The sequence below is a fragment of the Pimephales promelas genome, chromosome 9 (genome assembly GCF_988280905.1).
Source record: "Pimephales promelas chromosome 9, fPimPro1.hap1.1, whole genome shotgun sequence".
NCBI classification, from domain to species: Eukaryota; Metazoa; Chordata; class Actinopteri; order Cypriniformes; family Leuciscidae; genus Pimephales; species Pimephales promelas.
Window position 1 is genome coordinate 33,674,193 of NC_142777.1, and position 27,627 is coordinate 33,701,819.

The window sequence follows — 27,627 nt, forward strand, 5'->3', positions numbered from 1 at the left end:
ATCGAAATTCAAAATTTCAACCCGAAAAAAAAAACGACAGTGTTACCCCTTTCGTTTTTTTTCATTTTTGGGCGAAAAATTAAGTTTCTCATATCTTCTCAAAACTCTGGATTCTGATAGAGGGCCACGAGACTTTGAACTGAGTGCAAAAATGGAGGCTCTAGACCCTTCCAGAGCTGAGATATTAACATTCAAAATTTCGACCCGAAAAAAAAACGACAGTGTTACCCCTTTCGTTTTTTTTCATTTTCGGGCGAAAAATTAAGTTTCTCCAATCTTCTCAAAACTCTGGATTATGATAGAGGGCTGTGAGACTTTGACCTGAGTGCAAAAATGGAGGCTCTAGACCCTTCCAGAGCTGAGATATCGAAATTCAAAATTTCGACCCGAAAAAAAAAACGACAGTGTTACCCCTTTCGTTTTTTTTCATTGTTGGGTGAAAAATTAAGTTTCTCCAATCTTCTCAAAACTCTGGATTATGATAGAGGGCTGTGAGTCTTTGACCTGAGTGCAAAAATGGATGATCTAGACCCTTCCAGAGCTGAGATATCAAATTTCAGAATTTCGACCCGAAAAAAAAATGACAGTGTTACCCCTTACGTTTTTTTTTTATTTTTAGGCGAAAAATTAAGTTTCTCCAATCTTCTCGAAACTCTGGATTATGATAGAGGGCTGTGAGTCTTTGACCTGAGTGCAAAAATGGATGATCTAGACCCTTCCAGAGCTGAGATGTCGAAATTCAAAATTTCAAACCGAAAAAAAAAACGACAGTGTTACCCCTTTCGTTTTTTTTCGTTTTCGGGCGAAAAATTAAGTTTCTCCAATCTTCTCAAAACTCTGGATTATGATAGAGGGCTGTGAGACTTTGACCTGAGTGCAAAAGTGGATGATCTAGACCCTTCCAGAGCTGAGATATTGAAATTCAAAATTTCGACCCGAAAAAAAAACGACAGTGTTACCCCTTTCGTTTTTTTTCATTTTTGGGCGAAAAATTAAGTTTCTCATATCTTCTCAAAACTCTGGATTCTGATAGAGGGCCACGAGACTTTGAACTGAGTGCAAAAATGGAGGCTCTAGACCAGGGGTCACCAAACTTTTTTCTCTGGGGGCCACATTATCGTTCCTGACTGTGATGGGGGGCCGGGGCTATATAAAATAGAATTGTGTGACCAAGACCAAACTGACCACCAGCAGGCCTCATAGTAGAGATTACTAGCCTGGCACAGCCATATTTGTTTATCATTAATAGTTGTTTGCAAAAGTAGTAATCGAGTCTTCACACTTTGTTTTAATTTGAAATACCACAGATTTTCCATTTATTTATTTTCGAATACAAATAACATCAAACCTGTCAAGGTAAGAAACATCTGCCTAGTTGAGGTGAGTGGCACTGGTAAGGATGAATGAAAAATTATAAATTATAGGTAGGCCTGTTACTATTTATAATAATTGTGTACAGCACTTAATAAAGGTCAAATAAATAGGCCTATAAAATAAATAAATAAACATTGAAATTATAACAACAACATGAGTAATAGAACTAGTCAGCTCTTATGCCTATCCAGGTGAGCATGCTCAATAAACAACAAAATACCAAATGCAGACATGTTATTATTTTCCAAAAAGCAATTTAAAAAAATAGGCCATGACGACTTTTGGGGATTGCCGGTTCAAGTAGTGGGGGGCAGAGGGGTTGGGGGGCCAGTCAAAGGGGTGTGGCGGGCCTGATTCGGCCCGCGGGCCTTAGTTTGGTGACCCATGCTCTAGACCCTTCCAGAGCTGAGATATCAACATTCAAAATTTCGACCCGATTTCGTTTTTTTTTCGTTTTCGGGCGAAAAATTAAGTTTCTCCAATCTTCTCAAAACTCTGGATTATGATAGAGGGCTGTGAGACTTTGACCTGAGTGCAAAAATGGATGATCTAGACCCTTCCAGAGCTGAGATATCAAAATTCAAAATTTCGACCCGAAAAAAACGACAGTGTTACCCCTTTCGTTTTTTTTCATTTTTGGGCGAAAAATTAAGTTTCTCATATCTTCTCAAAACTCTGGATTCTGATAGAGGGCCACGAGACTTTGAACTGAGTGCAAAAATGGAGGCTCTAGACCCTTCCAGAGCTGAGATATCAACATTCAAAATTTCGACCCGAAAAAAACGACAGTGTTACCCCTTTCGTTTTTTTTCGTTTTCGGGCGAAAAATTAAGTTTCTCCAATCTTCTCAAAACTCTGGATTATGATAGAGGGCTGTGAGACTTTGACCTGAGTACAAAAATGGATGATCTAGACCCTTCCAGAGCTGAGATATCGAAATTCAAAATTTCGACCCGAAAAAAAACGACAGTGTTACCCCTTTCGTTTTTTTTCATTTTTGGGCGAAAAATTAAGTTTCTCCAATCTTTTCACAACTCTGGATTATGCTAGAGGGCTGTGAGACTTTGACCTGAGTGCAAAAATGGATGATATAGACCCTTACAGAGCTTAGATATCAAAATTTAAAATTTCGACCCGAAAAAAAAAACGACAGTGGAGAAACTTAATTTTTCGCCCGAAAACGGAAAAAAACGAAAGGGGTCTAACCCTACCCCTTTCGTTTTTTTTCGTTTTCGGGCGAAAAATTAAGTTTCTCCAATCTTCTCAAAACTCTGGATTATGATAGAGGGCTGTGAGACTTTGACCTGAGTGCAAAAATGGATGATCTAGAACCTTCCAGAGCTGAGATATTGAAATTCAAAATTTCGACCCGAAAAAAAAAACGACAGTGTTACCCCTTTCGTTTTTTTTCATTTTTGGGCGAAAAATTAAGTTTCTCCAATCTTCTCAAAACTCTGGATTATGATAGAGGGCTGTGAGACTTTGACCTGAGTGCAAAAATGGATGATCTAGAACCTTCCAGAGCTGAGATATCGAAATTCAAAATTTCGACCCGAAAAAAAAACGACAGTGTTACCCCTTTCGTTTTTTTCATTTTTGGGCGAAAAATTAAGTTTCTCCAATCTTCTCAAAACTCTGGATTATGATAGAGGGCTGTGAGACTTTGACCTGAGTGCAAAAATGGATGATCTAGACCCTTCCAGAGCTGAGATATCGAAATTCAAAATTTCAACCCGAAAAAAAAAACGACAGTGTTACCCCTTTCGTTTTTTTTCATTTTTGGGCGAAAAATTAAGTTTCTCATATCTTCTCAAAACTCTGGATTCTGATAGAGGGCCACGAGACTTTGAACTGAGTGCAAAAATGGAGGCTCTAGACCCTTCCAGAGCTGAGATATTAACATTCAAAATTTCGACCCGAAAAAAAAACGACAGTGTTACCCCTTTCGTTTTTTTTCATTTTCGGGCGAAAAATTACGTTTCTCCAATCTTCTCAAAACTCTGGATTATGATAGAGGGCTGTGAGACTTTGACCTGAGTGCAAAAATGGAGGCTCTAGACCCTTCCAGAGCTGAGATATTAACATTCAAAATTTCGACCCGAAAAAAAAACGACAGTGTTACCCCTTTCGTTTTTTTTCATTTTCGGGCGAAAAATTAAGTTTCTCCAATCTTCTCAAAACTCTGGATTATGATAGAGGGCTGTGAGACTTTGACCTGAGTGCAAAAATGGAGGCTCTAGACCCTTCCAGAGCTGAGATATCGGAATTCAAAATTTCGACCCGAAAAAAAAACGACAGTGTTACCCCTTTCGGTTTTTTTTTCATTTTTGGGCGAAAAATTAAGTTTCTCCAATCTTCTCAAAACTCTGGATTATGATAGAGGGCTGTGAGACTTTGATCTGAGTGCAAAAATGGAGGCTCTAGACCCTTCCAGAGCTGAGATATCGAAATTCAAAATTTCGACCCGAAAAAAAAAACGACAGTGTTACCCCTTACGTTTTTTTTCATTTTTGGGCGAAAAATTAAGTTTCTCCAATCTTCTCAAAACTCTGGATTATGATAGAGGGCTGTTAGACTTTGACCTGAGTGCAAAAATGGAGGCTCTAGACCCTTCCAGAGCTGAGATATCGAAATTCAAAATTTCGACCCGAAAAAAAAACGACAGTGTTACCCCTTTCGTTTTTTTTTTTCATTTTTGGGTGAAAAATTAAGTTTTTCCAATCTTCTCAAAACTCTGGATTATGATAGAGGGCTGTGAGTCTTTGACCTGAGTGCAAAAATGGATGATCTAGACCCTTCCAGAGCTGAGATATCAAAATTCAAAATTTCGACCCGAAAAAAAAACGACAGTGTTACCCCTTACGTTTTTTTTTTCATTTTTGGGCGAAAAATTAAGTTTCTCCAATCTTCTCGAAACTCTGGATTATGATAGAGGGCTGTGAGTCTTTGACCTGAGTGCAAAAATGGATGATCTAGACCCTTCCTGAGCTGAGATATCGAAATTCAAAATTTCGACCCGAAAAAAAAAACGACAGTGTTACCCCTTTCGTTTTTTTTCGTTTTCGGGCGAAAAATTAAGTTTCTCCAATCTTCTCAAAACTCTGGATTCTGATAGAGGGCTGTGAGACTTTGACCTGAGTGCAAAAATGGAGGCTCTAGACCCTTCCAGAGCTGAGATATTAACATTCAAAATTTCGACCCGAAAAAAAAAACGACAGTGTTACCCCTTACGTTTTTTTTCATTTTTGGGCGAAAAATTAAGTTTCTCCAATCTTCTCAAAACTCTGGATTATGATAGAGGGCTGTTAGACTTTGACCTGAGTGCAAAAATTGAGGCTCTAGACCCTTCCAGAGCTGAGATATCGAAATTCAAAATTTCGACCCGAAAAAAAAAACGACAGTGTTACCCCTTTCGTTTTTTTTCATTGTTGGGTGAAAAATTAAGTTTCTCCAATCTTCTCAAAACTCTGGATTATGATAGAGGGCTGTGAGTCTTTGACCTGAGTGCAAAAATGGATGATCTAGACCCTTCCAGAGCTGAGATATCAAATTTCAGAATTTCGACCCGAAAAAAAAACGACAGTGTTACCCCTTACGTTTTTTTTTTATTTTTAGGCGAAAAATTAAGTTTCTCCAATCTTCTCGAAACTCTGGATTATGATAGAGGGCTGTGAGTCTTTGACCTGAGTGCAAAAATGGATGATCTAGACCCTTCCAGAGCTGAGATGTCGAAATTCAAAATTTCAAACCGAAAAAAAAAACGACAGTGTTACCCCTTTCGTTTTTTTTCGTTTTCGGGCGAAAAATTAAGTTTCTCCAATCTTCTCAAAACTCTGGATTATGATAGAGGGCTGTGAGACTTTGACCTGAGTGCAAAAGTGGATGATCTAGACCCTTCCAGAGCTGAGATATTGAAATTCAAAATTTCGACCCGAAAAAAAAAACGACAGTGTTACCCCTTTCGTTTTTTTTCATTTTTGGGCGAAAAATTAAGTTTCTCATATCTTCTCAAAACTCTGGATTCTGATAGAGGGCCACGAGACTTTGAACTGAGTGCAAAAATGGAGGCTCTAGACCAGGGGTCACCAAACTTTTTTCTCTGGGGGCCACATTATCGTTCCTGACTGTGATGGGGGGCCGGGGCTATATAAAATAGAATTGTGTGACCAAGACCAAACTGACCACCAGCAGGCCTCATAGTAGAGATTACTAGCCTGGCACAGCCATATTTGTTTATCATTAATAGTTGTTTGCAAAAGTAGTAATCGAGTCTTCACACTTTGTTTTAATTTGAAATACCACATATTTTCCATTTATTTATTTTCGAATACAAATAACATCAAACCTGTCAAGGTAAGAAACATCTGCCTAGTTGAGGTGAGTGGCACTGGTAAGGATGAATGAAAAATTATAAATTATAGGTAGGCCTGTTACTATTTATAATAATTGTGTACAGCACTTAATAAAGGTCAAATAAATAGGCCTATAAAATAAATAAATAAACATTGAAATTATAACAACAACATGAGTAATAGAACTAGTCAGCTCTTATGCCTATCCAGGTGAGCATGCTCAATAAACAACAAAATACCAAATGCAGACATGTTATTATTTTCCAAAAAGCAATTTAAAAAAATAGGCCATGACGACTTTTGGGGATTGCCGGTTCAAGTAGTGGGGGGCAGAGGGGTTGGGGGGCCAGTCAAAGGGGTGTGGCGGGCCTGATTCGGCCCGCGGGCCTTAGTTTGGTGACCCATGCTCTAGACCCTTCCAGAGCTGAGATATCAACATTCAAAATTTCGACCCGATTTCGTTTTTTTTTCGTTTTCGGGCGAAAAATTAAGTTTCTCCAATCTTCTCAAAACTCTGGATTATGATAGAGGGCTGTGAGACTTTGACCTGAGTGCAAAAATGGATGATCTAGACCCTTCCAGAGCTGAGATATCAAAATTCAAAATTTCGACCCGAAAAAAACGACAGTGTTACCACTTTCGTTTTTTTTCATTTTTGGGCGAAAAATTAAGTTTCTCATATCTTCTCAAAACTCTGGATTCTGATAGAGGGCCACGAGACTTTGAACTGAGTGCAAAAATGGAGGCTCTAGACCCTTCCAGAGCTGAGATATCAACATTCAAAATTTCGACCCGAAAAAAACGACAGTGTTACCCCTTTCGTTTTTTTTCGTTTTCGGGCGAAAAATTAAGTTTCTCCAATCTTCTCAAAACTCTGGATTATGATAGAGGGCTGTGAGACTTTGACCTGAGTACAAAAATGGATGATCTAGACCCTTCCAGAGCTGAGATATCGAAATTCAAAATTTCGACCCGAAAAAAAACGACAGTGTTACCCCTTTCGTTTTTTTTCATTTTTGGGCGAAAAATTAAGTTTCTCCAATCTTTTCACAACTCTGGATTATGCTAGAGGGCTGTGAGACTTTGACCTGAGTGCAAAAATGGATGATATAGACCCTTACAGAGCTTAGATATCAAAATTTAAAATTTCGACCCGAAAAAAAAAACGACAGTGGAGAAACTTAATTTTTCGCCCGAAAACGGAAAAAAACGAAAGGGGTCTAACCCTACCCCTTTCGTTTTTTTTCGTTTTCGGGCGAAAAATTAAGTTTCTCCAATCTTCTCAAAACTCTGGATTATGATAGAGGGCTGTGAGACTTTGACCTGAGTGCAAAAATGGATGATCTAGAACCTTCCAGAGCTGAGATATTGAAATTCAAAATTTCGACCCGAAAAAAAAACGACAGTGTTACCCCTTTCGTTTTTTTTCATTTTTGGGCGAAAAATTAAGTTTCTCCAATCTTCTCAAAACTCTGGATTATGATAGAGGGCTGTGAGACTTTGACCTGAGTGCAAAAATGGATGATCTAGAACCTTCCAGAGCTGAGATATCGAAATTCAAAATTTCGACCCGAAAAAAAAACGACAGTGTTACCCCTTTCGTTTTTTTCATTTTTGGGCGAAAAATTAAGTTTCTCCAATCTTCTCAAAACTCTGGATTATGATAGAGGGCTGTGAGACTTTGACCTGAGTGCAAAAATGGATGATCTAGACCCTTCCAGAGCTGAGATATCGAAATTCAAAATTTCAACCCGAAAAAAAAAACGACAGTGTTACCCCTTTCGTTTTTTTTCATTTTTGGGCGAAAAATTAAGTTTCTCATATCTTCTCAAAACTCTGGATTCTGATAGAGGGCCACGAGACTTTGAACTGAGTGCAAAAATGGAGGCTCTAGACCCTTCCAGAGCTGAGATATTAACATTCAAAATTTCGACCCGAAAAAAAAACGACAGTGTTACCCCTTTCGTTTTTTTTCATTTTCGGGCGAAAAATTAAGTTTCTCCAATCTTCTCAAAACTCTGGATTATGATAGAGGGCTGTGAGACTTTGACCTGAGTGCAAAAATGGAGGCTCTAGACCCTTCCAGAGCTGAGATATTAACATTCAAAATTTCGACCCGAAAAAAAAACGACAGTGTTACCCCTTTCGTTTTTTTTCATTTTCGGGCGAAAAATTAAGTTTCTCCAATCTTCTCAAAACTCTGGATTATGATAGAGGGCTGTGAGACTTTGACCTGAGTGCAAAAATGGAGGCTCTAGACCCTTCCAGAGCTGAGATATCGGAATTCAAAATTTCGACCCGAAAAAAAAACGACAGTGTTACCCCTTTCGGTTTTTTTTTCATTTTTGGGCGAAAAATTAAGTTTCTCCAATCTTCTCAAAACTCTGGATTATGATAGAGGGCTGTGAGACTTTGATCTGAGTGCAAAAATGGAGGCTCTAGACCCTTCCAGAGCTGAGATATCGAAATTCAAAATTTCGACCCGAAAAAAAAAACGACAGTGTTACCCCTTACGTTTTTTTTCATTTTTGGGCGAAAAATTAAGTTTCTCCAATCTTCTCAAAACTCTGGATTATGATAGAGGGCTGTTAGACTTTGACCTGAGTGCAAAAATGGAGGCTCTAGACCCTTCCAGAGCTGAGATATCGAAATTCAAAATTTCGACCCGAAAAAAAAACGACAGTGTTACCCCTTTCGTTTTTTTTTTTCATTTTTGGGTGAAAAATTAAGTTTTTCCAATCTTCTCAAAACTCTGGATTATGATAGAGGGCTGTGAGTCTTTGACCTGAGTGCAAAAATGGATGATCTAGACCCTTCCAGAGCTGAGATATCAAAATTCAAAATTTCGACCCGAAAAAAAAACGACAGTGTTACCCCTTACGTTTTTTTTTTCATTTTTGGGCGAAAAATTAAGTTTCTCCAATCTTCTCGAAACTCTGGATTATGATAGAGGGCTGTGAGTCTTTGACCTGAGTGCAAAAATGGATGATCTAGACCCTTCCTGAGCTGAGATATCGAAATTCAAAATTTCGACCCGAAAAAAAAAACGACAGTGTTACCCCTTTCGTTTTTTTTCGTTTTCGGGCGAAAAATTAAGTTTCTCCAATCTTCTCAAAACTCTGGATTCTGATAGAGGGCTGTGAGACTTTGACCTGAGTGCAAAAATGGATGATCTAGAACCTTCCAGAGCTGAGATATCGAAATTTAAAATTTCGACCCGAAAAAAAAACGACAGTGTTACCCCTTTCGTTTTTTTTTCATTTTTGGGCGAAAAATTAAGTTTCTCCAATCTTCTCAAAACTCTGGATTATGATAGAGGGCTGTGAGACTTTGACCTGAGTGCAAAAGTGGATGATCTAGACCCTTCCAGAGCTGAGATATTGAAATTCAAAATTTCGACCCGAAAAAAAAACGACAGTGTTACCCCTTTCGTTTTTTTTTCATTTTTGGGCGAAAAATTAAGTTTCTCATATCTTCTCAAAACTCTGGATTCTGATAGAGGGCCACGAGACTTTGAACTGAGTGCAAAAATGGAGGCTCTAGACCCTTCCAGAGCTGAGATATCAACATTCACAATTTCGACCCGAAAAAAAACCCACAGTGTTACCCCTTTCGTTTTTTTTCATTTTTTGGCGAAAAATTAAGTTTCTCCAATCTTCTCAAAACTCTGGATTATGATAGAGGGCTGTGAGACTTTGACCTGAGTGCAAAAGTGGATGATCTAGACCCTTCCAGAGCTGAGATATTGAAATTCAAAATTTCGACCCGAAAAAAAAACGACAGTGTTACCCCTTTCGTTTTTTTTCATTTTTGGGCGAAAAATTAAGTTTCTCATATCTTCTCAAAACTCTGGATTCTGATAGAGGGCCACGAGACTTTGAACTGAGTGCAAAAATGGAGGCTCTAGACCCTTCCAGAGCTGAGATATCAACATTCAAAATTTCGACCCGAAAAAAAAACGACAGTGTTACCCCTTTCGTTTTTTTTCATTTTTGGGCGAAAAATTAAGTTTCTCCAATCTTCTCAAAACTCTGGATTATGATAGAGGGTTGTGAGACTTTGACCTGAGTGCAAAAATGGAGGCTCTAGACCCTTCCAGAGCTGAGATATCGAAATTCAAAATTTCGACCCGAAAAAAAAACGACAGTGTTACCCCTTACGTTTTTTTTCATTTTTGGGCGAAAAATTAAGTTTCTCCAATCTTCTCAAAACTCTGGATTATGATAGAGGGCTGTTAGACTTTGACCTGAGTGCAAAAATGGAGGCTCTAGACCCTTCCAGTTCTGAGATATCGAAATTCAAAATTTCGACCCGAAAAAAAAAACTACAGTGTTACCCCTTTCGTTTTTTTTTCATTTTTGGGTGAAAAATTAAGTTTCTCCAATCTTCTCAAAACTCTGGATTATGATAGAGGGCTGTGAGACTTTGACCTGAGTGCAAAAATGGATGATCTAGACCCTTCCAGAGCTGAGATATCGAAATTCAAAATTTCGACCCGAGAAAAAAACGACAGTGTTACCCCTTACGTTTTTTTTTTCATTTTTGGGCGAAAAATTAAGTTTCTCCAATCTTCTCAAAACTCTGGATTATGATAGAGGGCTGTGAGTCTTTGACCTGAGTGCAAAAATGGATGATCTAGACCCTTCCAGAGCTGAGATATCGAAATTCAAAATTTCGACCCGAAAAAAAAAACGACAGTGTTACCCCTTTCGTTTTTTTTTCATTTTTGGGCGAAAAATTAAGTTTCTCCAATCTTCTCAAAACTCTGGATTATGATAGAGGGCTGTGAGACTTTGACCTGAGTGCAAAAATGGAGGCTCTAGACCCTTCCAGAGCTGAGATATCGAAATTCAAAATTTCGACCCGAAAAAAAAACGACAGTGTTACCCCTTTCGTTTTTTTTCGTTTTCGGGCGAAAAATTAAGTTTCTCCAATCTTCTCAAAACTCTGGATTCTGATAGAGGGCTGTGAGACTTTGACCTGAGTGCAAAAATGGATGATCTAGAACCTTCCAGAGCTGAGATATCGAAATTCAAAATTTCGACCCGAAAAAAAAAACGACAGTGTTACCCCTTTCGTTTTTTTTCATTTTTGGGCGAAAAATTAAGTTTCTCCAATCTTCTCAAAACTCTGGATTATGATAGAGGGCTGTGAGACTTTGACCTGAGTGCAAAAGTGGATGATCTAGACCCTTCCAGAGCTGAGATATTGAAATTCAAAATTTCGACCCGAAAAAAAAACGACAGTGTTACCCCTTTCGTTTTATTTTCATTTTTGGGCGAAAAATTAAGTTTCTCATATCTTCTCAAAACTCTGGATTCTGATAGAGGGCCACGAGACTTTGAACTGAGTGCAAAAATGGAGGCTCTAGACCCTTCCAGAGCTGAGATATCAACATTCAAAATTTCGACCCGAAAAAAAAACGACAGTGTTACCCCTTTCGTTTTTTTTCATTTTTGGGCGAAAAATTAAGTTTCTCCAATCTTCTCAAAACTCTGGATTATGATAGAGGGTTGTGAGACTTTGACCTGAGTGCAAAAATGGAGGCTCTAGACCCTTCCAGAGCTGAGATATCGAAATTCAAAATTTCGACCCGAAAAAAAAACGACAGTGTTACCCCTTACGTTTTTTTTTCATTTTTGGGCGAAAAATTAAGTTTCTCCAATCTTCTCAAAACTCTGGATTATGATAGAGGGCTGTTAGACTTTGACCTGAGTGCAAAAATGGAGGCTCTAGACCCTTCCAGAGCTGAGATATCGAAATTCAAAATTTCGACCCGAAAAAAAAAACGACAGTGTTACCCCTTTCGTTTTTTTTTTCATTTTTGGGTGAAAAATTAAGTTTCTCCAATCTTCTCAAAACTCTGGATTATGATAGAGGGCTGTGAGACTTTGACCTGAGTGCAAAAATGGATGATCTAGACCCTTCCTGAGCTGAGATATCGAAATTCAAAATTTCGACCCGAAAAAAAAACGACAGTGTTACCCCTTTTGGTTTTTTTTTTTCATTTTTGGGCGAAAAATTAAGTTTCTCCAATCTTCTCAAAACTCTGGATTATGATAGAGGGCTGTGAGACTTTGACCTGAGTGCAAAAATGGATGATCTAGACCCTTCCAGAGCTGAGATATCGAAATTCAAAATTTCGACCCGAGAAAAAAACGACAGTGTTACCCCTTACGTTTTTTTTTTCATTTTTGGGCGAAAAATTAAGTTTCTCCAATCTTCTCAAAACTCTGGATTATGATAGAGGGCTGTGAGTCTTTGACCTGAGTGCAAAAATGGATGATCTAGACCCTTCCAGAGCTGAGATATCGAAATTCAAAATTTCGACCCGAAAAAAAAACGACAGTGTTACCCCTTTCGTTTTTTTTCATTTTTGGGTGAAAAATTAAGTTTCTCCAATCTTCTCAAAACTCTGGATTATGATAGAGGGCTGTGAGACTTTGACCTGAGTGCAAAAATGGAGGCTCTAGACCCTTCCAGAGCTGAGATATCGAAATTCAAAATTTCGACCCGAAAAAAAAAACGACAGTGTTACCCCTTACGTTTTTTTTCATTTTTGGGCGAAAAATTAAGTTTCTCCAATCTTCTCAAAACTCTGGATTATGATAGAGGGCTGTTAGACTTTGACCTGAGTGCAAAAATGGAGGCTCTAGACCCTTCCAGAGCTGAGATATCGAAATTCAAAATTTCGACCCGAAAAAAAAAACGACAGTGTTACCCCTTTCGTTTTTTTTTCATTTTTGGGCGAAAAATTAAGTTTCTCCAATCTTAGCAAAACTTTGGATTATGATAGAGGGCTTTGAGACTTTGACCTGAGTGCAAAAATGGATGATCTAGACCCTTCCAGAGCTGAGATATCGAAATTCAAAATTTCGACCCGAAAAAAAAACGACAGTGTTACCCCTTTCGTTTTTTTTCATTTTTGGGCGAAAAATTAAGTTTCTCCAATCTTCTCAAAACTCTGGATTATGATAGAGGGCTGTGAGACTTTGACCTGAGTGCAAAAATGGATGATCTAGACCCTTCCAGAGCTGAGATATCGAAATTCAAAATTTCGACCCGAAAAAAAAACGACAGTGTTACCCCTTTCGTTTTTTTTCATTTTTGGGCGAAAAATTAAGTTTCTCCAATCTTCTCAAAACTCTGGATTCTGATAGAGGGCCACGAGACTTTGAACTGAGTGCAACAATGGAGGCTCTAGACCCTTCCAGAGCTGAGATATCAACATTCAAAATTTCGACCCGAAAAAAAAACGACAGTGTTACCCCATTCGTTTTTTTTTTTTTTTCGTTTTTGGGCGAAAAATTAAGTTTCTCCAATCTTCTCAAAACTCTGGATTCTGATAGAGGGCCGCGAGACTTTGACCTGAGTGCAAAAATGGAGGCTCTAGACCCTTCCAGAGCTGAGATATCGAAATTCAAAATTTCGACCCGAAAAAAAACCGACAGTGTTGCCCCTTTCGTTTTTTTTCGTTTTCGGGCGAAAAATTAAGTTTCTCCAATCTTCTCAAAACTCTGGATTCTGATAGAGGGCTGTGAGACTTTGACCTGAGTGCAAAAATGGATGATCTAGACCCTTCCAGAGCTGAGATATCAACATTCAAAATTTCGACCCGAAAAAAAAAATGACAGTGTTACTCCTTTCGTTTTTTCCGTTTTCGGGCGAAAAATTAAGTTTCTCCAATCTTCTCAAAACTCTGGATTATGATAGAGGGCCACGAGACTTTGACCTGAGTGCAAAAATGGAGGCTCTAGACCCTTCCAGAGCTAAGATATCGAAATTCAAAATTTCGACCCGAAAAAAAAACGACAGTGTTACCCCTTTCGTTTTTTTTCGTTTTCGGGCGAAAAATTAAGTTTCTCCAATCTTCTCAAAACTCTGGATTATGATAGAGGGCTGTGAGACTTTGACCTGAGTGCAAAAATGGATGATCTAGAACCTTCCAGAGCTGAGATATCGAAATTCAAAATTTCGACCCGAAAAAAAAACGACAGTGTTACCCCTTTCGTTTTTTTTCATTTTTGGGCGAAAAATTAAGTTTCTCCAATCTTCTCAAAACTCTGGATTATGATAGAGGGCTGTGAGACTTTGACCTGAGTGCAAAAGTGGATGATCTAGACCCTTCCAGAGCTGAGATATTGAAATTCAAAATTTCGACCCGAAAAAAAAACGACAGTGTTACCCCTTTCGTTTTTTTTCATTTTTGGGCGAAAAATTAAGTTTCTCATATCTTCTCAAAACTCTGGATTCTGATAGAGGGCCACGAGACTTTGAACTGAGTGCAAAAATGGATGATCTAGAACCTTCCAGAGCTGAGATATCGAAATTCAAAATTTCGACCCGAAAAAAAAACGACAGTGTTACCCCTTTCGTTTTCTTTCATTTTTGGGCGAAAAATTAAGTTTCTCCAATCTTCTCAAAACTCTGGATTATGATAGAGGGTTGTGAGACTTTGACCTGAGTGCAAAAATGGAGGCTCTAGACCCTTCCAGAGCTGAGATATCGAAATTCAAAATTTCGACCCGAAAAAAAAACGACAGTGTTACCCCTTACGTTTTTTTTCATTTTTGGGCGAAAAATTAAGTTTCTCCAATCTTCTCAAAACTCTGGATTATGATAGAGGGCTGTTAGACTTTGACCTGAGTGCAAAAATGGAGGCTCTAGACCCTTCCAGAGCTGAGATATCGAAATTCAAAATTTCGACCCGAAAAAAAAAACGACAGTGTTACCCCTTTCGTTTTTTTTTTCATTTTTGGGTGAAAAATTAAGTTTCTCCAATCTTCTCAAAACTCTGGATTATGATAGAGGGCTGTGAGACTTTGACCTGAGTGCAAAAATGGATGATCTAGACCCTTCCTGAGCTGAGATATCGAAATTCAAAATTTCGACCCGAAAAAAAAACGACAGTGTTACCCCTTTCGGTTTTTTTTTTTCATTTTTGGGCGAAAAATTAAGTTTCTCCAATCTTCTCAAAACTCTGGATTATGATAGAGGGCTGTGAGACTTTGACCTGAGTGCAAAAATGGATGATCTAGACCCTTCCAGAGCTGAGATATCGAAATTCAAAATTTCGACCCGAAAAAAAAACGACAGTGTTACCCCTTTCGTTTTTTTTCATTTTTGGGCGAAAAATTAAGTTTCTCCAATCTTCTCAAAACTCTGGATTATGATAGAGGGCTGTGAGACTTTGACCTGAGTGCAAAAATGGAGGCTCTAGACCCTTCCAGAGCTGAGATATCGAAATTCAAAATTTCGACCCGAAAAAAAAAACGACAGTGTTACCCCTTACGTTTTTTTTCATTTTTGGGCGAAAAATTAAGTTTCTCCAATCTTCTCAAAACTCTGGATTATGATAGAGGGCTGTTAGACTTTGACCTGAGTGCAAAAATGGAGGCTCTAGACCCTTCCAGAGCTGAGATATCGAAATTCAAAATTTCGACCCGAAAAAAAAAACGACAGTGTTACCCCTTTCGTTTTTTTTCATTTTTGGGCGAAAAATTAAGTTTCTCCAATCTTCTCAAAACTCTGGATTATGATAGAGGGCTGTGAGACTTTGACCTGAGTGCAAAAATGGATGATCTAGACCCTTCCAGAGCTGAGATATCGAAATTCAAAATTTCGACCCGAAAAAAAAACGACAGTGTTACCCCTTTCGTTTTTTTTCATTTTTGGGCGAAAAATTAAGTTTCTCCAATCTTCTCAAAACTCTGGATTCTGATAGAGGGCCACGAGACTTTGAACTGAGTGCAACAATGGAGGCTCTAGACCCTTCCAGAGCTGAGATATCAACATTCAAAATTTCGACCCGAAAAAAAAACGACAGTGTTACCCCATTCGTTTTTTTTTTTTTCGTTTTTGGGCGAAAAATTAAGTTTCTCCAATCTTCTCAAAACTCTGGATTCTGATAGAGGGCCGCGAGACTTTGACCTGAGTGCAAAAATGGAGGCTCTAGACCCTTCCAGAGCTGAGATATCGAAATTCAAAATTTCGACCCGAAAAAAAACCGACAGTGTTGCCCCTTACGTTTTTTTTCGTTTTCGGGCGAAAAATTAAGTTTCTCCAATCTTCTCAAAACTCTGGATTCTGATAGAGGGCTGTGAGACTTTGACCTGAGTGCAAAAATGGATGATCTAGACCCTTCCAGAGCTGAGATATCAACATTCAAAATTTCGACCCGAAAAAAAAAATGACAGTGTTACTCCTTTCGTTTTTTCCGTTTTCGGGCGAAAAATTAAGTTTCTCCAATCTTTTTAAAACTCTGGATTATGATAGAGGGCCACGAGACTTTGACCTGAGTGCAAAAATGGAGGCTCTAGACCCTTCCAGAGCTAAGATATCGAAATTCAAAATTTCGACCCGAAAAAAAAACGACAGTGTTACCCCTTTCGTTTTTTTTCGTTTTCGGGCGAAAAATTAAGTTTCTCCAATCTTCTCAAAACTCTGGATTATGATAGAGGGCTGTGAGACTTTGACCTGAGTGCAAAAATGGAGGCTCTAGACCCTTCCAGAGCTGAGATATCGAAATTCAAAATTTCGACCCGAAAAAAAAACGACAGTGTTACCCCTTTCGTTTTTTTTCGTTTTCGGGCGAAAAATTAAGTTTCTCCAATCTTCTCAAAACTCTGGATTCTGATAGAGGGCTGTGAGACTTTGACCTGAGTGCAAAAATGGATGATCTAGAACCTTCCAGAGCTGAGATATCGAAATTCAAAATTTCGACCCGAAAAAAAAACGACAGTGTTACCCCTTTCGTTTTTTTTTCATTTTTGGGCGAAAAATTAAGTTTCTCCAATCTTCTCAAAACTCTGGATTATGATAGAGGGCTGTGAGACTTTGACCTGAGTGCAAAAGTGGATGATCTAGACCCTTCCAGAGCTGAGATATTGAAATTCAAAATTTCGACCCGAAAAAAAAACGACAGTGTTACCCCTTTCGTTTTTTTTTCATTTTTGGGCGAAAAATTAAGTTTCTCATATCTTCTCAAAACTCTGGATTCTGATAGAGGGCCACGAGACTTTGAACTGAGTGCAAAAATGGAGGCTCTAGACCCTTCCAGAGCTGAGATATCGAAATTCAAAATTTCGACCCGAAAAAAAAACGACAGTGTTACCCCTTTCGTTTTTTTTCATTTTTGGGCGAAAAATTAAGTTTCTCCAATCTTCTCAAAACTCTGGATTATGATAGAGGGTTGTGAGACTTTGACCTGAGTGCAAAAATGGAGGCTCTAGACCCTTCCAGAGCTGAGATATCGAAATTCAAAATTTCGACCCGAAAAAAAAACGACAGTGTTACCCCTTACGTTTTTTTTCATTTTTGGGCGAAAAATTAAGTTTCTCCAATCTTCTCAAAACTCTGGATTATGATAGAGGGCTGTTAGACTTTGACCTGAGTGCAAAAATGGAGGCTCTAGACCCTTCCAGAGCTGAGATATCGAAATTCAAAATTTCGACCCGAAAAAAAAAACGACAGTGTTACCCCTTTCGTTTTTTTTTTTTCATTTTTGGGTGAAAAATTAAGTTTCTCCAATCTTCTCAAAACTCTGGATTATGATAGAGGGCTGTGAGACTTTGACCTGAGTGCAAAAATGGATGATCTAGACCCTTCCTGAGCTGAGATATCGAAATTCAAAATTTCGACCCGAAAAAAAAACGACAGTGTTACCCCTTACGTTTTTTTTCATTTTTGGGCGAAAAATTAAGTTTCTCCAATCTTCTCAAAACTCTGGATTATGATAGAGGGATGTGAGTCTTTGACCTGAGTGCAAAAATGGATGATCTAGACCCTTCCAGAGCTGAGATATCGAAATTCAAAATTTCGACCCGAAAAAAAAACGACAGTGTTACCCCTTTCGTTTTTTTTCATTTTTGGGCGAAAAATTAAGTTTCTCCAATCTTCTCAAAACTCTGGATTATGATAGAGGGCTGTGAGACTTTGACCTGAGTGCAAAAATGGAGGCTCTAGACCCTTCCAGAGCTGAGATATCGAAATTCAAAATTTCGACCCGAAAAAAAAAACGACAGTGTTACCCCTTACGTTTTTTTTCATTTTTGGGCGAAAAATTAAGTTTCTCCAATCTTCTCAAAACTCTGGATTATGATAGAGGGCTGTTAGACTTTGACCTGAGTGCAAAAATGGAGGCTCTAGACCCTTCCAGAGCTGAGATATCGAAATTCAAAATTTCGACCCGAAAAAAAAAACGACAGTGTTACCCCTTTCGTTTTTTTTCATTTTTGGGCGAAAAATTAAGTTTCTCCAATCTTCTCAAAACTCTGGATTCTGATAGAGGGCCACGAGACTTTGAACTGAGTGCAACAATGGAGGCTCTAGACCCTTCCAGAGCTGAGATATCAACATTCAAAATTTCGACCCGAAAAAAAAACGACAGTGTTACCCCATTCGTTTTTTTTTTTTTCGTTTTTGGGCGAAAAATTAAGTTTCTCCAATCTTCTCAAAACTCTGGATTCTGATAGAGGGCCGCGAGACTTTGACCTGAGTGCAAAAATGGAGGCTCTAGACCCTTCCAGAGCTGAGATATCGAAATTCAAAATTTCGACCCGAAAAAAAAACGACAGTGTTACCCCTTTCGTTTTTTTTTCATTTTTGGGCGAAAAATTAAGTTTCTCCAATCTTCTCAAAACTCTGGATTATGATAGAGGGCCACGAGACTTTGACCTGAGTGCAAAAATGGAGGCTCTAGACCCTTCCAGAGCTGAGATATCGAAATTCAAAATTTCGACCAGAAAAAAAAACGACAGTGTTACCCCTTTCATTTTTTTCGTTTTCGGGCGAAAAATTAAGTTTCTCCAATCTTCTCAAAACTCTGGATTATGATAGAGGGCTGTGAGACTTTGACCTGAGTGCAAAAATGGAGGCTCTAGACCCTTCCAGAGCTGAGATATAGAAATTAAAAATTTCGACCCGAAAAAAAACCGACAGTGTTACCCCTTTCGTTTTTTTTTTTTCATTTTTGGGCGAAAAATTAAGTTTCTCCAATCTTCTCAAAACTCTGGATTCTGATAGAGGGCCACGAGACTTTGACCTGAGTGCAAAAATGGAGGCTCTAGACCCTTCCAGAGCTGAGATATCGAAATTCAAAATTTCGACCAGAAAAAAAAACGACAGTGTTACCCCTTTCATTTTTTTCGTTTTCGGGCGAAAAATTAAGTTTCTCCAATCTTCTCAAAACTCTGGATTATGATAGAGGGCTGTGAGACTTTGACCTGAGTGCAAAAATGGAGGCTCTAGACCCTTCCAGAGCTGAGATATAGAAATTAAAAATTTCGACCCGAAAAAAAACCGACAGTGTTACCCCTTTCGTTTTTTTTTTTCATTTTTGGGCGAAAAATTAAGTTTCTCCAATCTTCTCAAAACTCTGGATTCTGATAGAGGACCAAGAGACTTAGACCTGAGTGCAAAAATGGAGGCTCTAGACCCTTCCTGAGCTGAGATATTGAGATTCCACGCAGCATTTAAGCCATTGTAAATTATCAGCAAACATTTTTTTTTTAAGTGAACTACTCCTTTAAGCAACTTAAAATGACGAAGTTGCATCGCTTGTCATGTGACTGGGCCTTGAGAATCATAGTAGAAATGGTGTTTGATTTCCACTAAGAACTCCCTGGTGCTAAAATGTGTATTTCTCCCTCCTGTCAGGTAATCAGGGCGGCATGGGCAGCAGTTACTATGGCGGAGGAAGCCGTGGATCCATGGGAATGAACGGCCTCGGCAGCGGCATGGGGGGAGGCTGGGGGATGTAGGCCTCCGGGGGTTTCATAGCTGGTTCATTATCCATGACAAACCTTAATTTGAACAGTGTCGTCTTTCGTTTGTTTGTTCTTTGTTCCTTGCTCCCTTCTAAGTTCTGTTTCTGAGCTTTACACAAGTACATTTATTTTTCCCTGTTGACCTGGTTGAGGAAAATTCTTTTCCTAGAGTTAGTAATTTATGCTGAAATGTGACAGCCCATGTATCACACTGGAGAGGTGCCTGTAATTCTGTTTACAGTCAAGTATAAAAAGAGGTGATTTTTGTTTCCTCGTTTCAGGATACTATAGGCCAACTTTATCAAAGCCTTTAGTACAGGTTGACGTCTTTGCACATGGAGGTTTCACTCTGTCAGCGAATGTAGCACATCGTATCTTAAACTTTTTGCTCCAGCAAAGGTGTTTTGCATGTACTTAATGCTTAATCCAGGCTGAAAAGTTTAAAAGGTAAAAAAAAAGTGTATTATTTTAAAGTATGGTGGGAAGTGAAGGGGTTTCATTTAGATGCATGTTACTGTTTGCATTTGGAAAAGCGTTTGCATTTGCTCCCCCCCCCCCCAAAAAAAAAATGTATCACCTGTGATTTCAGTGGACAAATGTTTTAATTCCTCATGTCTTCATACTTCAAAGAGCAGTGTTTATTAAACCATACACAATTCTATAAAATCTCCAGAGACTTCATTACAGCTTCATGAACAGAACAGGAGACGAGAGAGGGTACAACACAGAAAACTGACATACAATCTAAAATATACATTTTGTCTTCAGAGAGCCTTACGAAAATTTGACTGGTAAGAGCAAAAAAAGTTGAAATGAAAATACAATCCATTTACGCTTTAGTCTTGCATAAGATAATGTAACTTTACCCCTGGACAAGAAAAAATCATTTAGACTTTGAGCCTCATCTGTGACACAAGCAATATAAATGTTCAAGTTGTTTACTAAACCAAAATGTTTGCATTTGAAAGTTTGTTTTATGAATGGTTGATACATTTTCTTTAATAATTCACACATACCCACTGACGTATGATAACTGGCCTCATTTTGACTGAGGTGAGCTCTAGTATGTGTTTGTAAGACAGTTTGTGGATTAAATCTTTATAGCACAAGCACATGTACGCTAAAAAACATTATAATTCACCAATGCTTTGTCTCATTAAATTTGACACTAATCAGAATTTACAAAACCGTTACAAATGACATTCAGTCCTGTTTTGATAAGAGACACAACTAAAGCCTAAAAAGCACCAAGAGTATCAAAAAATAATTCTTCTACCTTCTCTCTTGGTGAACATCTGAAAGGCTTCTAAGTGTTAGTTTGCTCCCTATTTATCATTATAAATACAGTCATTTATCCTAGTGTCTTCCTGTCCAAGAAACATTGCATATGATTTTGCAACAATCAATAGGTTTAGTCAAACAGAAGCCATTGGTGCCACAAGAAATGAATGCATAAGTGTTAAAAATACAAAGAGATCAAGAGTGGATTATTAGAGCTGGCCTGCAGTTTCACACACATGATCGGCAGAGACGTGAATCAGTGTCAGGAGGCGCTGGAGCTCCTCTGGAGCAGAAGGGAATGGCAGACGTCACACACGCGGACGGGTCTGGGGTACGAGGGCAAAGCCAGCTCATTACTGGAACAGTTGCTGCAGTAGATGTCTCCACAGTTCCTGCAATGGTGCTTTAAACAGAAACACAAGAATGGAGTTACTCGCCAAAGGACTGAGACATAGTGATCGACAGAGTAGAACTTCACTCACTTTTCTCCGAGCGATTGAGAATTCTTTTTGGCACTGTTTGCACTGTGTAGCTTCGTCGTCTTTTAGCCAAGCCTGACCCTAGAGCAGATATTACAACATCAATCGCCATTATCATACTGGAAGTTACCTTTGAAAGAATGACGTTTTATTCGGAAAGGATGCATTAAATTGATCAAAAGTGACAGTAAAGACATTTATGATGTAACAAAATATTTCAAATAAATGCTGTTCTTTTGAACTTTCTATTCATCAAATTTTCAGTTTCCATAAAAACATTAAGTGGCACAACTGTTTTCAACATTGATAATAATAAGAAATGTTTCTTGAGCACCAAATCAGCATGTTCAAATGATTTCTGAAGGATCATGTAACACTAAATCTTTATATTCATTTTAGGACTGTCAAACTAAATAATCGTTTGACAGCCCTAATATATATATATATATATATATATATATATATATATATATATATATATAAAGTGCAATAATGTATCTCAATATTTCTATCAAATAAATGCAGCTTTGGTGAGCATAAGAGACTTCTTTCATAAGCATTTAAATATCTTACCAACCACAAACCTTTGAATGTTATATACAGTACAAAGAAACAAACCTGAATCTTCATTATTTTTTAATGTAAAATATGCTGCAATAACGTTTGGAAATTTTATTTCCAAGCTTAAACCCAAACAAAGGTGAACTTGCACAAAGCTCTTTTACCTTCAAAGCTTTATTGACCTCTTTGAAGTCCTCCATCTTGAGTTTGGATCTGAAAGTAGGATTATAGAGTAAGACTACTGTGTTATATCAGACAGGAGGGGTGACAGAGAAATGAAGAGAGAGGGGTCTCACTGGCTGAGATGAAGTCCCATCTCCTGTAGAGCCTGTTCCTGCTCCTCACACAGTTGCTGGAGCTGCTTCTTCTCCTGCCGAAGGTCAAGGAGCTCCTGCGGAGACAAGATGCTGGATCAAAGCAGCCATGACAAAATAAAAAGATACTCATCCTAGCTTTGATTTTGTAGAATGTCAAGTGTTTTATGGTCTGCCCTGGTTAGAGCAGCAGTGTCTCTGACCGTCTGCAGGCCCTGCAGCTGCTGAAGCTGTGTGCGCAGCTCTGTGCTGTTGTCCTGTTCTCTCTGTAGTTCCCTCTGCAGGTTCTGGCGCTGCTCTTTCTCCACGCCGAGCTCGGACTCCAGGCCGGCCCTGTACAAAAGAGAGGACAGCAACAACATGGAGTCAAATGATTTGAAATGATCACAGGGTTTTTAAAATATAATTTAAGGCTTTAGCGTTTTTAGTTCCTGAGCTGAGATATTGAGATCCCACGTAGCATTTATCCCACTATAATGGCAAAAATACTATGTGGGATGTCCATATCTCAGCTCAGGAAGGGTCTAGAGACTCCATTTTTGCACTCAGGTCTAACTCTTATGGGGGGGGGGGGGGGGGGCGCGAAAAATTAAGTTTCCCCAATCTTCTCAAAACTCTGGATTCTGATAGAGGGCCATGAGACATAGTCCTGAGTGCAAAAATGGAGGCTCTAGACCCTTCCAGGGCTGAGATATCGAAACTCAAAATTTCGACCCGAAAAAAAAACGACAGTGGTACCCCTTACATTTTTTTTGGGGGGGGGGGGGGGGGGGGGGGCGAAAAATTAAGTTTCCCCAATCTTCTCAAAACTCTGGATTCTGATAGAGGGCCATGAGACTTAGACCTGAGTGCAAAAATGGAGGCTCTAGACCCTTCCAGAGCTGAGATATCGAAACTCAAAATTTCGACCAGAAAAAAAAAACGACAGTGGTACCCCTTACGTTTTTTTTGGGGGGGGCGAAAAATTAAGTTTCCCCAATCTTCTCAAAACTCTGGATTCTGATAGAGGGCCATGAGACATAGTCCTGAGTGCAAAAATGGAGGCTCTAGACCCTTCCAGAGCTGAGATATCGAAACTCAAAATTTCGACCCGAAAAAAAACGACAGTGGTACCCCTTACGTTTTTTTTGGGGGGGTGAAAAATTAAGTTTCCCCAATCTTCTCAAAACTCTGGATTCTGATAGAGGGCCATGAGACATAGTCCTGAGTGCAAAAATGGAGGCTCTAGACCCTTCCAGAGCTGAGATATCGAAACTCAAAATGTCGACCCGAAAAAAAACGACAGTGGTTCCCCTTACGTTTTTTTTGGGGGGGCGAAAAATTAAGTTTCCCCAATCTTCTCAAAACTCTGGATTCTGATAGAGGGCCATGAGACTTAGACCTGAGTGCAAAAAGCGAGGCTCTAGACCCTTCCAGAGCTGAGATATCGAAACTCAAAATTTCGACCAGAAAAAAAAAAACGACAGTGGTACCCCTTACGTTTTTTTTGGGGGGGCGAAAAATTAAGTTTCCCCAATCTTCTCAAAACTCTGGATTCTGATAGAGGGCCATGAGACATAGTCCTGAGTGCAAAAATGGAGGCTCTAGACCCTTCCAGAGCTGAGATATCGAAACTCAAAATGTCGACCCGAAAAAAAACGACAGTGGTTCCCCTTATGTTTTTTTGGGGGGGGGCGAAAAATTAAGTTTCCCCAATCTTCTCAAAACTCTGGATTCTGATAGAGGGCCATGAGACTTAGACCTGAGTGCAAAAAGCGAGGCTCTAGACCCTTCCAGAGCGGAGATATCGAAACTTAAAATTTCGACCACAAAAAAAAAAAGACAGTGGTACCCCTTACGTTTTTGGGGGGGGGGGGGGGGGGGGGGCGAAAAATTAAGTTTCCCCAATCTTCTCAAAACTCTGGATTCTGATAGAGGGCCATGAGACATAGCCCTTAGTGCAAAATTGGAGGCTCTAGACCCTTCCAGAGCTGAGATATCGAAACTCAAAATTTCGACCCGAAAAAAAAAACGACAGTGGTACCCCTTACGTTTTTTTTGGGGGGGGGGGGGGGCGAAAAATTAAGTTTCCCCAATCTTCTCAAAACTCTGGATTCTGATAGAGGGCCATGAGACTTAGACCTGAGTGCAAAAAGCGAGGCTCTAGACCCTTCCAGAGCCGAGATATCGAAACTCAAAATTTCGACCACAAAAAAAAAACGACAGTGGTTCCCCTTATTTTTTTTGGGGGGGAGGGGCGAAAAATTAAGTTTCCCCAATCTTCTCAAAACTCTGGACTCTGATAGAGGGCCATGAGACTTAGACCTGAGTGCAAAAAGCGAGGCTCTAGACCCTTCCAGAGCTGAGATATCGAAACTCAAAATTTCGACCACAAAAAAAAAAACGACAGTGGTACCCCTTACGTTTTTTTTGGGGGGGGCGAAAAATTAAGTTTCCCCAATCTTCTCAAAACTCTGGATTCTGATAGAGGGCCATGAGACATAGCCCTTAGTGCAAAAATGGAGGCTCTAGACCCTTCCAGAGCTGAGATATTGAAACTCAAAATTTCGACCCGAAAAAAAAACGACAGTGGTACCCCTTACGTTTTTTTTGGGGGGGCGAAAAATTAAGTTTCCCCAATCTTCTCAAAACTCTGGATTCTGATAGAGGGCCATGAGACATAGCCCTTAGTGCAAAAATGGAGGCTCTAGACCCTTCCAGAGCTGAGATATTGAAACTCAAAATTTCGACCCGAAAAAAAAACGACAGTGGTACCCCTTACGTTTTTTTTGGGGGGGGCGAAAAATTAAGTTTCTCCAATCTTCTCAAAACTCTGGATTCTGATAGAGGGCCATGAGACATAGCCCTTAGTGCAAAAATGGAGGCTCTAGACCCTTCCAGAGCTGAGATATCGAAACTTAAAATTTCGACCCGAAAAAAAAACGACAGTGGTACCCCTTACGGTTTTTTGGGGGGGGGCGAAAAATTAAGTTTCCCCAATCTTCTCAAAACTCTGGATTCTGATAGAGGGCCATGAGACATAGTCCTGAGTGCAAAAATGGAGGCTCTAGACCCTTCCAGAGCTGAGATATCGAAACTCAAAATTTCGACCCGAAAAAAAAACGACAGTGGTACCCCTTACGTTTTTTTTGGGGGGGCGAAAAATTAAGTTTCCCCAATCTCCTCAAAACTCTGGATTCTGATAGAGGGCCATGAGACTTAGTCCTGAGTGCAAAAATGGAGGCTCTAGACCCTTCCAGAGCTGAGATATCGAAACTCAAAATTTCGACCCGAAAAAAAAACGACAGTGGTACCCCTTACGTTTTTTTGGGGGGGGGCGAAAAGTTAAGTTTCCCCAATCTTCTCAAAACTCTGGATTCTGATAGAGGGCCATGAGACTTAGACCTGAGTGCAAAAAGCGAGGCTCTAGACCCTTCCAGAGCTGAGATATCGAAACTCAAAATTTCGACCAGAAAAAAAAAACGACAGTGGTACCCCTTACGTTTTTTTGGGGGGGGCGAAAAGTTAAGTTTCCCCAATCTTCTCAAAACTCTGGATTCTGATAGAGGGCCATGAGACATAGTCCTGAGTGCAAAAATGGAGGCTCTAGACCTTTCCTGGGCTGAGATATTGAGATCCCATGTAGCATTTATCCCACTATTTTTATAATGGCAAAAATGCTACGTGGGATGTCCATATCTCAGCTCAGGAAGGGTCTGGAGACTCCATTTTTGCACTCAGGTCTAAGTCTCATGGCCCTCTACCAGAATCCAGAGTTTCAAGAAGATCAGAGAAACTCAAAATTTCGACCTAAAAAAAACCGAAAGGGGTACCACTGTCGTTTTTTTTTTTTGGTGCGAAAAAATTAAGTTTCTCCAATCTTCTCAAAACTCTGGATTCTGATAGAGGGCCAAGAGACTTAGACCTGAGTGCAAAAATGGAGGCTCTAGACCCTTCCTGAGCTGAGATATTGAGATTCCACATAGCATTTATCCCACTATTTTTATAATGGCAAAAATGCTACGTGGGATGTCCATATCTCAGCTCAGGAAGGGTCTGGAGACTCCATTTTTGCACTCAGGTCTAAGTCTCATGGCCCTCTACCAGAATCCAGAGTTTCAAGAAGATCAGAGAAACTCAAAATTTCGACCTAAAAAAAACCGAAAGGGGTACCACTGTCGTTTTTTTTTTTTGGTGCGAAAAAATTAAGTTTCTCCAATCTTCTCAAAACTCTGGATTCTGATAGAGGGCCAAGAGACTTAGACCTGAGTGCAAAAATGGAGGCTCTAGACCCTTCCTGAGCTGAGATATTGAGATCCCACGTAGCATTTATCCCACTATTTTTATAATGGCAAAAATGCTACGTGGGATGTCCATATCTCAGCTCAGGAACGGTCTAGAGCCTCCATTTTTGCACTCAGGTCTAACTTTTATGGCCCTCTATCAGAATCCAGAGTTTCAAGAAGATCAGAGAAACTCAAAATTTCGACCTAAAAAAAAAACGAAAGGGGTACCACTGTCGTTTTTTTTTTTCGGTGCGAAAAAAACATCAAATATTAGATCAATTTTGCATCGAGGATCGGTCAGGCATTTAAATTTCAAAAGTGAACTTTTTGTGCCATCTAGTCAAATAAGCCATCTCCCCCGGTGCGCCTTTAGCCCCGTTGTACCCTATCAAATGAATTTACCTTGAATACAAGGCAGCTGCTGAAATGTGACAAGTTTGCAGGTATGATATAAACACCACAATGTAAACAAGGTCAAAATGCATCAAGGCCATATACAGAAGCCCAGTTCACACTACCTGAGCGTGTCGAGGTCGGCGAGACGCTTCTGCAGGGCGTTCACTTTCCCCTTCATCTCCGATTTCAGCTCATTCTGGCTCTCATCTGAATTCTTGCGCACATTTTCTGAATTTTGAAGTCTGAGGAGCAAATGCTTGTGTTTAAGTCCATACACTGCATATCACACATACAGGGGTTGGACAATGAAACTGAAACCCCTGGTCTTACAACACAATAATTTGTTAGAATGGTAAGGGCCTCATTTTGCATCCAAATACAGCACCAATTGACAGATAGAAGTCCTTCACAGTGACCAGAGGGATTATGAGCCGTTCCTCTTCCAGAACAGTGTCCAGGTCACTATATGATGCTGGTGGACTCGCTCCTCCAAAACACCTCAATGATATTTAGATCTGGTGACTGTCAGACCATGGGAGATGTTCAACGTCACTTTCATCTTCATCAAACTCTTCTGTCACAAGTCTTGCTGTGTGTGTTGGTGCATGATCATGCGGTTTGAGCGGTTTGAGCATCAGGTGCTCATGATCCTCCAGAAGGGTTTGGTAGTCCTCGGCAGTGTCGTGTCCATCAAATACAATCAGGATTGTCATGATATTGGAGCTCAAACCATCACTGATCCACCCGTGCTTCACTCTGAAGATTGGCCGCCAGGCATATAGATGTGAAACCTCCAACATTGGCCAGTGTTTCAGTTTCATTGTCCAACCCCTGTATCT

General features: G+C 39.5%; 2 protein-coding genes across 10 annotated transcripts in view; one reads left to right on the forward strand and one right to left on the reverse strand.

Moving 5' to 3' along the window:
* Window positions 1-20,039, forward strand: part of hnrnph1 (heterogeneous nuclear ribonucleoprotein H1) — a 44,463-nt gene extending 24,424 nt beyond the window's left edge. For all 5 annotated transcript variants that reach the window (XM_089135033.1, XM_089135032.1, XM_039649245.2 and 2 more), the window contains exon 11: window positions 19,383-20,039. Coding sequence is in view for 3 of the 5 variants with exons in the window: in XM_089135032.1 (XP_088991158.1) it covers window positions 19,383-19,486 (104 nt within the window). In the remaining 2 variants the exon portion in view is untranslated. The remainder of the gene's footprint in view (window positions 1-19,382) is intronic.
* Window positions 20,040-20,104: 65 nt separating this feature from the next.
* The window catches only part of rufy1 (RUN and FYVE domain containing 1), a 49,885-nt gene continuing 42,362 nt past the window's right edge, over window positions 20,105-27,627 (reverse strand). For all 5 annotated transcript variants that reach the window (XM_089135028.1, XM_089135030.1, XM_089135029.1 and 2 more), the window contains 6 exons: window positions 26,911-27,030; window positions 22,331-22,460; window positions 22,110-22,204; window positions 21,978-22,026; window positions 21,256-21,333; window positions 20,105-21,176 (listed from right to left, as the gene is read on the reverse strand). In XM_089135028.1, the coding sequence (XP_088991154.1) occupies window positions 21,036-21,176; window positions 21,256-21,333; window positions 21,978-22,026; window positions 22,110-22,204; window positions 22,331-22,460; window positions 26,911-27,030 (613 nt within the window). In that variant the 3' untranslated portion in view covers window positions 20,105-21,035. The remainder of the gene's footprint in view (window positions 21,177-21,255; window positions 21,334-21,977; window positions 22,027-22,109; window positions 22,205-22,330; window positions 22,461-26,910; window positions 27,031-27,627) is intronic.